The sequence below is a fragment of the Trachurus japonicus genome, unplaced genomic scaffold (genome assembly GCF_045865225.1).
Source record: "Trachurus japonicus isolate A0001 unplaced genomic scaffold, Traja_1.0 AP030221.1".
Lineage (NCBI taxonomy): Eukaryota > Metazoa > Chordata > Actinopteri > Carangiformes > Carangidae > Trachurus > Trachurus japonicus.
The window spans coordinates 16,449-27,558 of NW_028220354.1; the positions used below are offsets into that span (position 1 = coordinate 16,449).

The window sequence follows — 11,110 nt, forward strand, 5'->3', positions numbered from 1 at the left end:
AAGAGAAATTCAACTTTGAAATAGATTCACACGCCGAGCCATTAGAATCAAACCACCCTGCGTTTATCCTCCATTACTGCTGCCTCAGCTGTCGCAGCAGCTTTTGTCCTCAGTTTTTCTCCCTCGGAGAGAGAAAAAGAAAAAATCTGCTACCTGAGAACTTTTTCTTTTTAACATAAAAACTGGGAACTTTTATAGGAAACAAATTAAAGATGTTGCATCAGTCGTCTGGAGCTGAGGGGACATTCGAAATGAAGCTGAGTCACGGGAACGTTGGGGCTTTTTGTGTGAACTCACCACAGATGCAGCATTTTTTTTTTCGTTCTGAATTGATGTGCACACATGTCGATTATATGTATCTGACAATTTCACAAGAACGGTGGCAATTTATGCCGCAGCAGAGCCGACACATCTGGAGGAATCTGAGAGCTGGATAAACACAAGAGCAGTGGATTAAGGGAGAATCGATGCTGTTGTGGTTGTGACTGCTGACCAACAAAAACATGGACGTAGAAACCTAAACTCTCTGACAGCGGGGGAAAGTCTTCAGTCTGCTAACAACTCTGCGTTCTCCACAGTGTGAGGGATCGTTAGCGGGGTCATTAAAAAGTCCCATTGATGTATCACACGGTGTTTTAAAGCAGACAGCTTCAGACCAGCGGGGCCTAAACTGTCATGTAGAGACACAACCTGCGGCTGCTCGGCTGACAGCACGTCACCTGCACGAGGCTGCAGGATTAACAGCAGCTTTGAGTGTGAACATCCAACAGCAGCGGCAGCAGCTCCGACTCTCTGAACAAACCCCGGATACTTCTACTGTCTGGTCTGCTGCAGCCAGAGCTACGAAATAAACCTCCTGTTCACTCTCACAGAGCAGATGCAACATTTGGACACAGAGTTTAAAGGGGAGACACGATGCAGACGACCAGTAACTCAAAAAACTATAATATAATATAATATAATTATCATTATATGATACAATTGCAAAAAGAGACTTTGCAGCTTCTAAATACAACAGATGTTTTATAATCTGTATTCAACAAAATCCAAAATCATTCATCCCATTTTTGTTTTCATTTCAATCTGCTTGATTTTGGAAGTGTATTATGTTAGCTGTTGCATTTGTGTGCCCTTATTTTTGCATTCGTTTTACACTTGTAATTTTGAGCTTTTATTCAGTCCTTGCTAAATTTGAGAGGATTGTTTTGAAAAATCAGATCATGTTTAACCCTGTAAAACCCAAATATAGAAAAACAAAAAAAAAAAAGAAAAAAAATCATTCAGATGTTGTTGTATTTTTTGTTTTGTGGCAGAGCTGTAAAAGGAGTTTTGTAGTTTAGTTAGTTTTTTTTTCCGAATGTTAGGTGTGTTGTTGTTGTGGACTTACAGCAGTTTTCTCTCTCTGATTACAGAACAGGAATAAACCTGAGTTTCCCTGTGTCTTGCTCTTTATCGTGCACCAGAACACAACACGGTGCGTTCAGGACCTGCAGACTGTTCAGGATACATTAGTAGTTAATCAAGTAGGTTCAACACTGAGGTAACTCTGATGCTTCCTGAAATAAATCTTCCTTTTTATGACGTTTAGTTTTTGTATTGAAGCTGTAGTCGTGTGATTATTTTTGGAGGATGCAGTGTGTGTGTGTGTGTGTGTGTGTGTGTGTGTGTGTGTGTGTGTCTGAGGCGCTTCTTCGTTTCTAAAAATGGAACCAAATAACAGATGCATTCACAAACACCACGACAGGTGTCCAGACTTCATGCAGCAAAATGAAGACCAAAAAAAAAAAAAAAAAAAAATCAACAACCAATCCGATGTTGCTAGGTAACACATTGAGTTGTTGACAGCCGTCACCTGTGTGCACGTCACTCTGAGACTCTGGTGTTCCCCAAAGTCCTGAACAATCTGACGTCTGGGCTCGTCTATGCTCACAGTAAATAAACCAAACGGTGAAGTGGAGCTGATGGAGTCACACAACACACACACAGTCAGTGATTTAGCATTTAGCACTTGAGTGTTGCTGCTGCTGCTGCTGCTGCGGCTGCACTGAGTGGTGCATTAAATCTGATGTGATGCTAATCTCAGCCGCGGTTTTTATAACGGCTCCATCGTTCGTTTTATTGCAAGTCGAATAAATACTCCAACACAACACACAGTCCTGCACAAACAACTTCTTCATCTCAGAGTAAATGTAACGTTGCACACTGTGGTGTTTTTGAACTGTGCAACTTTGTTCAAACTCTCTGCAGTCACACACAAATACACACACTGCACAATCTACATCGCTGCAGCAGGAAGGTGAGAAATCATCTCCATCAGTCTCTCCTTCCTGAAATAACCCAGACACACAGTCTGAGCTGTAAACGCCACGATGACGAGAAGGAGACACACTCACACTCATATGCATCTATTAGCTACACACATCACACATGCACACAACACAACAACTCTTTGACAATTTAAAGAAAACAGTAACACAATGAGTGCATGGCCATAGCCAGCTATAAGGTCACCAAGGTCCGGATCTCGGTAAAAATTTCCATGAAAAAAAATAAAAATAAAATAGAAGAAGCCATAAATAGCATGATAAACATATCTGACTGACGTTGATGTATCGGCGGAACACAGAAAACATTTAACTGTGACAAATCTGCAAAAAAGTAAGAAATCAGGGAGGGGGAATATACTTTTTCACTGCACTGGATTTAATGGAAGGGGGAACAATACTTGATATTCTCAGCTGTAAACGGTACAGGCTAAATATAATCATACAAGGCTGAAAACCACAGGACATTTCTGTTCTGATAGTCAGCGGTGCAAAGCTCAAGCATATGGGAGCCTCCTTGCATATCTAATGGGCCTATAATAATAATAATAATGATAATAATAAAAAGTCTAAGTCTACTGTATATCATTGTGTCCAAAGTGATGCATAGGTTTTTATCAAATAATGTGAACATTTTCTGCAGCTGACTGGACCTCACCAATGTCTAAACCCTGGCTGCGGCCCTGAATGAGTGTGCAGTTTTTCACAAAACACTCTGGGTCCTAAAAGGAGGAAGAGGAGGAGGAAGGAAGGAAGGAACAGATGGAGAGGATGATGCAGAGGAGGGTGATGTGTGAACAGAAAGACAGCTGGGGAATGGAAAAGCCAGAGACTGATATATATTTGTTTTGTTTTTTTAAAAGTGACAGCTGTCAATCATTGTGTGTGTCTGCGGAGAAGGTTTCAGATTCTGATCAGAGCCTCAAACACACACACACACACCTCAGTATGAAAAAACTGAGTGGATTTGTTCATGTTTACTTCTGGTTTTGTGCTTCTGTGTGTGTGTGTCTGTTGTACAGTATACACACTACCTGAGCATATAGGTGTTACCTCATGGCACTTTTGTGTGTGTTTTTTTGTGCATGTGTGAGGCTTTTTCAGGTGTGAGTGTGTGAACACCGGGGGGGTTTCAGGGGCATACATAGATTCAACAACACATTTAGTCCCTAGTTGGCTCCAAATGTCAATATTCACCATTCAGAGTAACAGTGAAGCCAGCGGGAAGCGCAGGTCAGTCCCACTTCTGGAAAAGGTTATTTTATGTGACATTTACTTTATATAAGAGAGAGAAACGTAAATGAGCGGCGAGAGGAGGGAAAGTTTAACAAAACACAGAGGTGAGAGAGGGAGAAGGTCAGAACCAGACGGCTCCCAGGTTTACCTGAGAGTCACCTCAGACTGAGACTGCAGGTCTTTAAACTACAAATATGGTTTTTATTCCAACACTGCAGAGATCAACAAGTTGCATGATGTCATTTCAGTCTGAAACCAGATGCACTGTTGCATATAGTAGGGCTGGGACAATATGCTTTTCTCCCGATTCGATTCTTCTACGATTTTTTGGATGGCGATTCGATTTAAATTGCGATTCTACGATACTGTAGGAGCCTATAAATTAACATACACCATTATAAAGTGAACTTAAACCCTTTTCAAAACCTGTACTCTCTGTATGTAAAAAAGGCTAACAAATGCACATTGCACAATATTAAAAAAAATATATATATATGTAATTATCGATTTTTGAAAAAAAAAATCGATTTAAAAATCGTCAAAAAAGATATCGTGATATTTATGTGAATCGATTTTTTCTCCCACCCCTAGCATATAGCAAGTTTTTTTAAAAGCAAACGCTGCAGTTCCTCTAAAGGCCACTAAAATTAATCTCCAACAGTGAGTCAGCAGAAATAAACATGTTTACAGCCAGCTACATGACGACTGTCCAGGTGATCAATAAGTGTTACTTACTATTAGCAAACAGCTAATCCACCTCAAACAGAACGACAACATCAGCATCACACCTCGGTTAAACTTCTAATGACAAACTTAGTGAATATTTACCACTTTATTAGCATTTACTCAAGGAGTGGTTTCATTAAAATTCAGAGGAGAATATAGGCTTTAATCTAGACTAGACTAAGCAATAACGCACAGACTGACAACTGAAAATTGAATTATAGAGCCCTAAACTTCAGTAAACAAGATACATTTAGATTATCCAAGTTGACTCTAAAACATCGAACAGACCCAAATCTCGAACTGTTTAATTGTTGGTGCAAGTTTTTTTTTTTAGAATGGCGGAGCAGAGCTGCAAGCTACTCAGAGCTACGCTACGGAGGCTCATGGGATTTCTTGGTTTCCCTTATCAAACTCATTAATCCAACAACTCCACAACGCTCTGGTGGACAAGTTGTGACCTGCACATTCACCACGCTATGAGATAATAACACAACGTTACCAGACAGAGTTGTTTTAGAGGGAAATGTAGAGACTGCTTGATGAAAAACTTTCCCTGAAGGCAACGTGCATCAGTGGTTTTGCATGTATTTCCCTCTAAAACAACTTTGTCTGGTAACGTTGTGTTATTATCTCATAGCGTGGTGAATGTGCAGGTCACAACTTGTCCACCAGAGCGTTGTGGAGTTGTTGGATTGTGTATTTGATGAGTTTGATGAGGGAAACCAAGAAATCCAATGACCCTCCGTAGCGTAGCTCTGAGCAGCTCGCGGCTCTGCTCCTCCGTTCTAAAAATAGCTTGCACCGACAATTAAAGGTAACAAACCTACTGCTACACAGTAAAAAATGGGGTGTCAATATTTCAGAGTCAACCTATTTTAACCTAGAAAGAGTATTTACAACTATATGGAGAGTAAACCCACTCTAGAGTAGTAGTTAAAAGTCAGTGTAAAATCCCGCAGACATGCAGTGTAACTTTAACTCCACGGAGAGTAGAGTTAAAAGTCAGTGTAAAATCCTGCAGACATGCAGTGTAACTTTAACTCCACGGAGTGACAAATCCGCGCCAGTCGGTCGTGACGTCTTGAACACTCTGGCGGCACATTGACGGTTAGTCTGGAGCAGTCAGGTCTGGAGTCCTGCCTGGGTCGGTAAGTAACATTATGAACGTTTAATAATTGTTTTCCATCTCAACACGGTTTTATCGGTTCATAAATGTAGATTGAGGACATGTTGCTCATTCCTCTGTTGAATGGCTGTCGAGTAGCTACACGTCCCATACAATATCAACTTGCTAGCAGTTCAGAAGTTCGACATTTCTCGTTAATTAAGCTGCACCATTAACTGCGTGTCTTTTTCTTCAATGTTGGTACACACAAAGACATGCTGCCTGTCTTATGGTAAAGTTGTATGTTATTGTTTACTAGTATGCTAATCGTTAAGCTAACCGCGAATTAGCTTGAAGCTAAGAAGTAGCTACACCACGGCATAGCCCCCTTCCCCCTCCCTCTCCCCCTCCCGACATGCGGCCTCAATACTCGACGACTCAAACGGTCAGTTGGTCGGTTTGCCATTTTCTGAATTGGCCAAAGTGGTGCCTTAAAAAATTACACAAAGACAGTGAAGTTGCACATGCCAGTTAGCCTACTGTACTGTTCCTAGCTCTCACTAAGGAATACAGTTGTTAAGTTGTGCTTGTCCGTGTCCGGTTCCATTCACCCTGTTTATTTCTCCATAACGACCAGCTCACTGTGTGAAATTAATAATATGAGACACAATGTTTATAAAAATAGGACTTAATGTTTTAGAAATGGATATTTTAAGCATACATTGGCATAGTATAAGTCCAGTCTCCTTTCCTCTGTGCTCCAGAATGCAGCATTAATTCAATAGATATATGTAATAAATATTTTTGATTTGTTAATTAACTCAACTATGGCCACTTTGCCTTGTTGTTCACAGTAATCAAGCAGATGTAAGTGTAAAGCGTGGACCGTGGTAAGTAGGCTCAGGTTATGAAACATGGAACAATGTAAGCACGTTAATGGGTAACTCTTTGTTCAACTGTTTTTTTGTTTTTACCTTTGTTTATTTTAATAGAATATGCTGCTCCGTGTGTCATTTGGTGGGGAGCAGAAGTATGTCAGGCTGTCTGACCTAACATTGGATGCCTTCATGAAAGAAGGTGAGTACATCAGGATAACACAATATCACAACCTTTTACTTAGTTAATACACCTAATTCACCATAAAACATTCCTCTGACTTGATAACTGTTTCTGCTGTGCCTTTAAATGCATGGAATAACCTACTGACTTAAGTTTTCAACTCAACAGCATTTTGTGAAGACATGAGGCTCACTCCACTTATGATTTTGATTCTCATCAAAAGGAAATGGTCTTGTAACTGTAACATAATTTTCCCTTTCCTTCCTTTACTTCAGTGTGCCAAAAATTTAACATACCAGAATGTAGGCAGCCAGATATGAAGGTATTTGACCAATCTGACACAGAAGTTGATGGAGAGGTCTTTGAAGAATTAGTGAAGGAGTCACCTGGAACCTTCCGAGTCATGTTGAGCAATGAAGAACTTGGTAATTACTGACCATTCACAAATGTGTTCATATTAAACTTTTGGTTTAAGGTTTGGATGGGAGTAATAACATTTCTATTTAATATGCTTCTGTTTTGTTTATATTCCTTAATGCACAGATGCTTCTCTGTCATCATCATCATCATGCTCAGCAGCATCTGAAGATACCATCATTCTGAACTTCACGATGGTTGACCCTCCTGAAGAAGCAGCCGCTGCAGAAGGAAGTCAACATAAAAGGCCATGCCACATAAACTTAGAGGCAAAAGAGGTGGGTAGTGGACATTGTTAAATTTAATCTGGATTTTATTTTATTTGATGGGTAGTGTTTTTCTGTTATAATTTCCCCATTGTACATATGATTTAAACACTTCTGACTGTATATTTTGTTTCCATTTAAGTTGATTGAAAAAATCCTCACAACAAAGCCTGGGGGCGAACACATCATGCAAGAGTATGCAAAAACCAAATCCCTGAAAGATGCCACCAGAAGACAGATGATAAACATACTTGCTGCTGAGATGACACAAACACATGGGTAAGAATAGGCTCTAAAGAAACATTGTTAATATTGGATTGTTTTTTAATTGAGTCTAATTGAGTGATTGTCATCATTGAATTCATACACTAGGACATCCCCCCCTAAAAATGTCAGGGTGATGTACGCACAGGGGATAGTTGCTCTGTTTCCATATCTGGAGGACCCATATTCACAACATGGATATGTAAGTAAAAGGGTTCTTACAACACACTTAATTGCCATTAGAAATGTTGATAGCATAGTCAGTCTGCATTTTTTTTAATTACACAGGAACATTACTACGACCCAGAGAGTGGTTCTGGATACCTTGCATGGCGGTTGAAGACCATTCAAAGAAAAGCTGCAGAGGAAAGAGGTGCCCCTGCTAGTAGATCTCCCAAGAGTAAGTATACTTATCAGTTACATATGATGTTGATGAATTGTGTAGGCAGGAGTCAATAAAATTGTGTTTTGTCTCAAGGTGGTGGGCCAGGCCGTGGTCAACCCAGACCCTTCACTGCTGACAAAGTGTTATCGGATGAGGAAGTGGAAGCAGCTATTGCTGTTTTGAAACACTCTGCTGATGAAGACACTGTCCGTGAGAAGATGAAAGCTACCTTCATTTATCGTCATTCAATGATCAACGATGAAAAGAGAGCAGCAGATGTCTTCTCAATCTTCCCACGGTTTCTCGATACACCAGGACTGGTAAGTCCACATCTACATCTTCATAAGATGAATCAATGAAATATCCCATACAGCATGTGTTATGGGTACCGGTTGCAGATTCCTGTTAACAGTTGTGTCTGTGAACTGAGAAAATGTCTTACTAATGGCAGGACATGGCTACTTCAGTCGAGTTCTCACACACATTATCTATGCCATGACACAACATAAAACAGAAACATAAATCATAATGCTAGTTTTGCCTGCACTACACAGTAACTAAATGTATCGCCACCATCGCATTTTACATAACAGCGTCAAATCTATTTACTTGTGCCATATAAAAAGAATGTTTTACTTAACAAAAGGTCTAACTAAAGGACTAAAGGTCACCATAACACAGAGACTGACCTGAAAAAATTGGAAAGAAGTCACCATTTGCTGGACACGGCTGCTTCAGTCAAGTTCTTACACACACGAAAATCCAGGATGAACTGCCTGAAAATCTCTGCCTCTGGGGCGGTTCCTGGCCTTCTACTGCCCCCTATTGTTCAAAATGGGGAAGGCTCAAAACTATGTTCTCGCAAAAACAGAAAATAATTTAAGTCCACAAATGTGGGCGCACATAGTGGGCATCATACATGCAGTGTCTCTCATCTCAACTTTCTTTGCACTTTGTTTTTTGTATTACAGATAGAACAAGATTTCAGGCTGCTGTTTGATGAAGTGACGGCAAACAAATTTTTGGAAAAGTGGCCCACCAGTCTCAAAGCAAAAGTAATCACAGAGTGCCATGGACTTGTACCGAGCACAGAGCTCCTAGATTTGATGAGGAATGCTGAGTCAACAGTTGTGGTTGAGAATGGTAAGACAGGGACTGTTTGTAATTCTGCCAGTTCAACGTACATGTAGCATAGATATTTCATATTTTATATATCTTATACACTGTCTTTTTTTATTTTATGATTTTTGGAAACAGGCACAATAACACACTTGACTATGCATTGTACTGTACAGTAATATCGATGATATAATGAATTATAACCTATCATTATCTTAATGCTAACCTGATGTTTGTTGCCATTTAGGCTGGGACAGTGACATGTCCGCCATCTTGCTGCTCCTTCATCTCCTGCCACCATCTGCCCAGGGTAGGAAGAGGCCAGGGAAGATGTCTGCAAGTCAGGCTGTGGAACACCTCATCAAATTCATAAAAGTATGCTGGACAGTTGTTTGTCATATGCTTTTCATCACTTCAGTTTCATGTACAGTGATCTATTGCGAGAGACTGGTCACTAAATATTGCTGTTTAAACGTTTGATTGTAGGCTGGAACCAGTGTACAGCAGCATCTCAACAACATCAGCCAAAGCAGCCAGCCTTACCTCCTCGCTCAGGGGCCTACGAGAAGCAGCATCCACACCTTCTTTATTGTCATCGATAAGTATGCACTACCATGTAAGGCAACAGGTTCAGTGGGAGCCCTTGACGAACTCTTTAAGGCCCATTACATCTTTGGTACGTCCTACAGTCCTTCCCTTGCTAACTTTTTCACTTTTCTGCAAACAACTATCTACAACATTGACGTTGGGGAAACAAGGGAAACTCCCAGAGTTGCTGAACTGCGAGCAAGAATGATGCATTAGTGTCTGCTTAGATTAAACAATGAGGTGTTTTCTCTGCAGAAGTGACCATGGCAGTCCAAACAGCCTTATAAAGCACCTTAAGGTAATGCATGGTCTCTGTACTGGCCGTACTCTTCATCTTAAATGTGGCCAAGTAGGATGCCCACGTTCTTTTGGTAGCTTTTCTGGCTTTAGAAAACACCTGAACAAGTGCCACGTAAGCGATTCAGTTGATTCTGTAGGAGAAGGTGGTTTTTCACCAGACCAAAGTGTTCTTGATACAAATAATGCCACTGATGTTGATGTGTTGTCTGACCATGTAGAAGCAGAGTGTACATTATCTGCAGAAGACCTTGTAAATAGTTGTGCATCTGTCATTTCTGATTTAAAGGCAGCAGGTGTAGGCCAAAGTGTGGTAAACTCTGTTGTGATTTCCATGGAAGAGATTGTTCAAGATATTCAGCAGCATGCTAAAGAAACTGTTGTTCAGCATGTATTCAGTGATGAAAGAGAAAGTGTAACATGCAAGAAAGTTGAAGCATGTTTTGATGGGTTGGAGAATCCTTTCACAATTCTTAATTCAGAATACAAGCGATCCAAATTTTTATCCAGCAAGTGGGAAACTGTAGAACCAGTTGAATGTGTAATTGGCTCCAGATTTGACACAAGACGAAATAAAGAGACTGGGACATATGATCAGATAGTTGTTCAAGATAAATTCATGTATGTTCCAATTTTATCTACATTGGAGTCGATATTTAAAAGTAAGTATGTTGCAGAAATGTTGAAAAAATCAGACACTGATGACTCGAGACTAAGAGATATTTGTGATGGATCTTTTTTCAAGACTCACCCTCTGTTTTCAACTGAAAAGCAAACAGTGCAGATACAAATGTTTTACGATGACTTCGAGGTTGCAAATCCTCTCGGTTCCAAGCGAGGTATTCATAAACTAGGTGCAATATATTTTACCCTAAGAAACTTCTCTCCAAAATGGAATTCATTTTTGGCCAACATACACCTGTGTGCCCTTTTTCATGCACAAGATCTTAAACGGTACGGTTTTAGTGAAGTTCTTGCTCCTGTTGTTCGAGACATTAAAGTTTTAGAGAAAGATGGTATTGAGATTCCCCTATACGGTGGTCGTGTTCGTGGCAGTGTGGTACAGGTAACTGGTGATAATTTAGGCATACATAGCTTGTTTGGTCTGGTGGAGTCGTTCAGTGCAAGGTACTGTTGCAGATTTTGTTTAGCTGAAAAAGGTGACTTTCAAACAGAATTCTCAGAGGAGTCTTCAAAAATTGTGTTGCGCACAAAAGACACCCACACAGCTCACTGTCAAGAAATGGCTGATAATCCATCTCTCCCATATGTTTTTGGTGTGAAGAGGTCAAGCTTATTGAATTCACTGACATATTTTCACACT

General features: G+C 40.3%; 1 protein-coding gene across 1 annotated transcript; it reads left to right on the forward strand.

The window, feature by feature from the left end:
• Positions 1-6,168: 6,168 nt before the first annotated feature.
• Positions 6,169-9,989, forward strand: LOC146960573 (uncharacterized). The gene is made up of 10 exons (XM_085772269.1): positions 6,169-6,468; positions 6,726-6,875; positions 6,994-7,145; positions 7,276-7,412; positions 7,506-7,599; positions 7,686-7,797; positions 7,876-8,102; positions 8,754-8,925; positions 9,149-9,276; positions 9,388-9,989. Exons 1-10 carry the CDS (start codon positions 6,387-6,389, stop codon positions 9,703-9,705), a joined length of 1,572 nt encoding a protein of 523 aa, XP_085628395.1. The 5' UTR covers positions 6,169-6,386; the 3' UTR covers positions 9,706-9,989.
• Positions 9,990-11,110: the final 1,121 nt, after the last annotated feature.

Excerpts from the sequence above, each read along its gene's own strand:
- LOC146960573 (XM_085772269.1), top strand. The coding sequence starts at position 6,387 with ATGCTGCTCCGTGTGTCATTTGGTGGGGAGCAGAAGTATGTCAGGCTG. Across the intron at positions 7,600-7,685 it reads CATATTCACAACATGGATAT|GAACATTACTACGACCCAGA; the intron begins GTAAGTAAAAGG and ends TTAATTACACAG. Across the intron at positions 8,103-8,753 it reads TTCTCGATACACCAGGACTG|ATAGAACAAGATTTCAGGCT; the intron begins GTAAGTCCACAT and ends TTTGTATTACAG.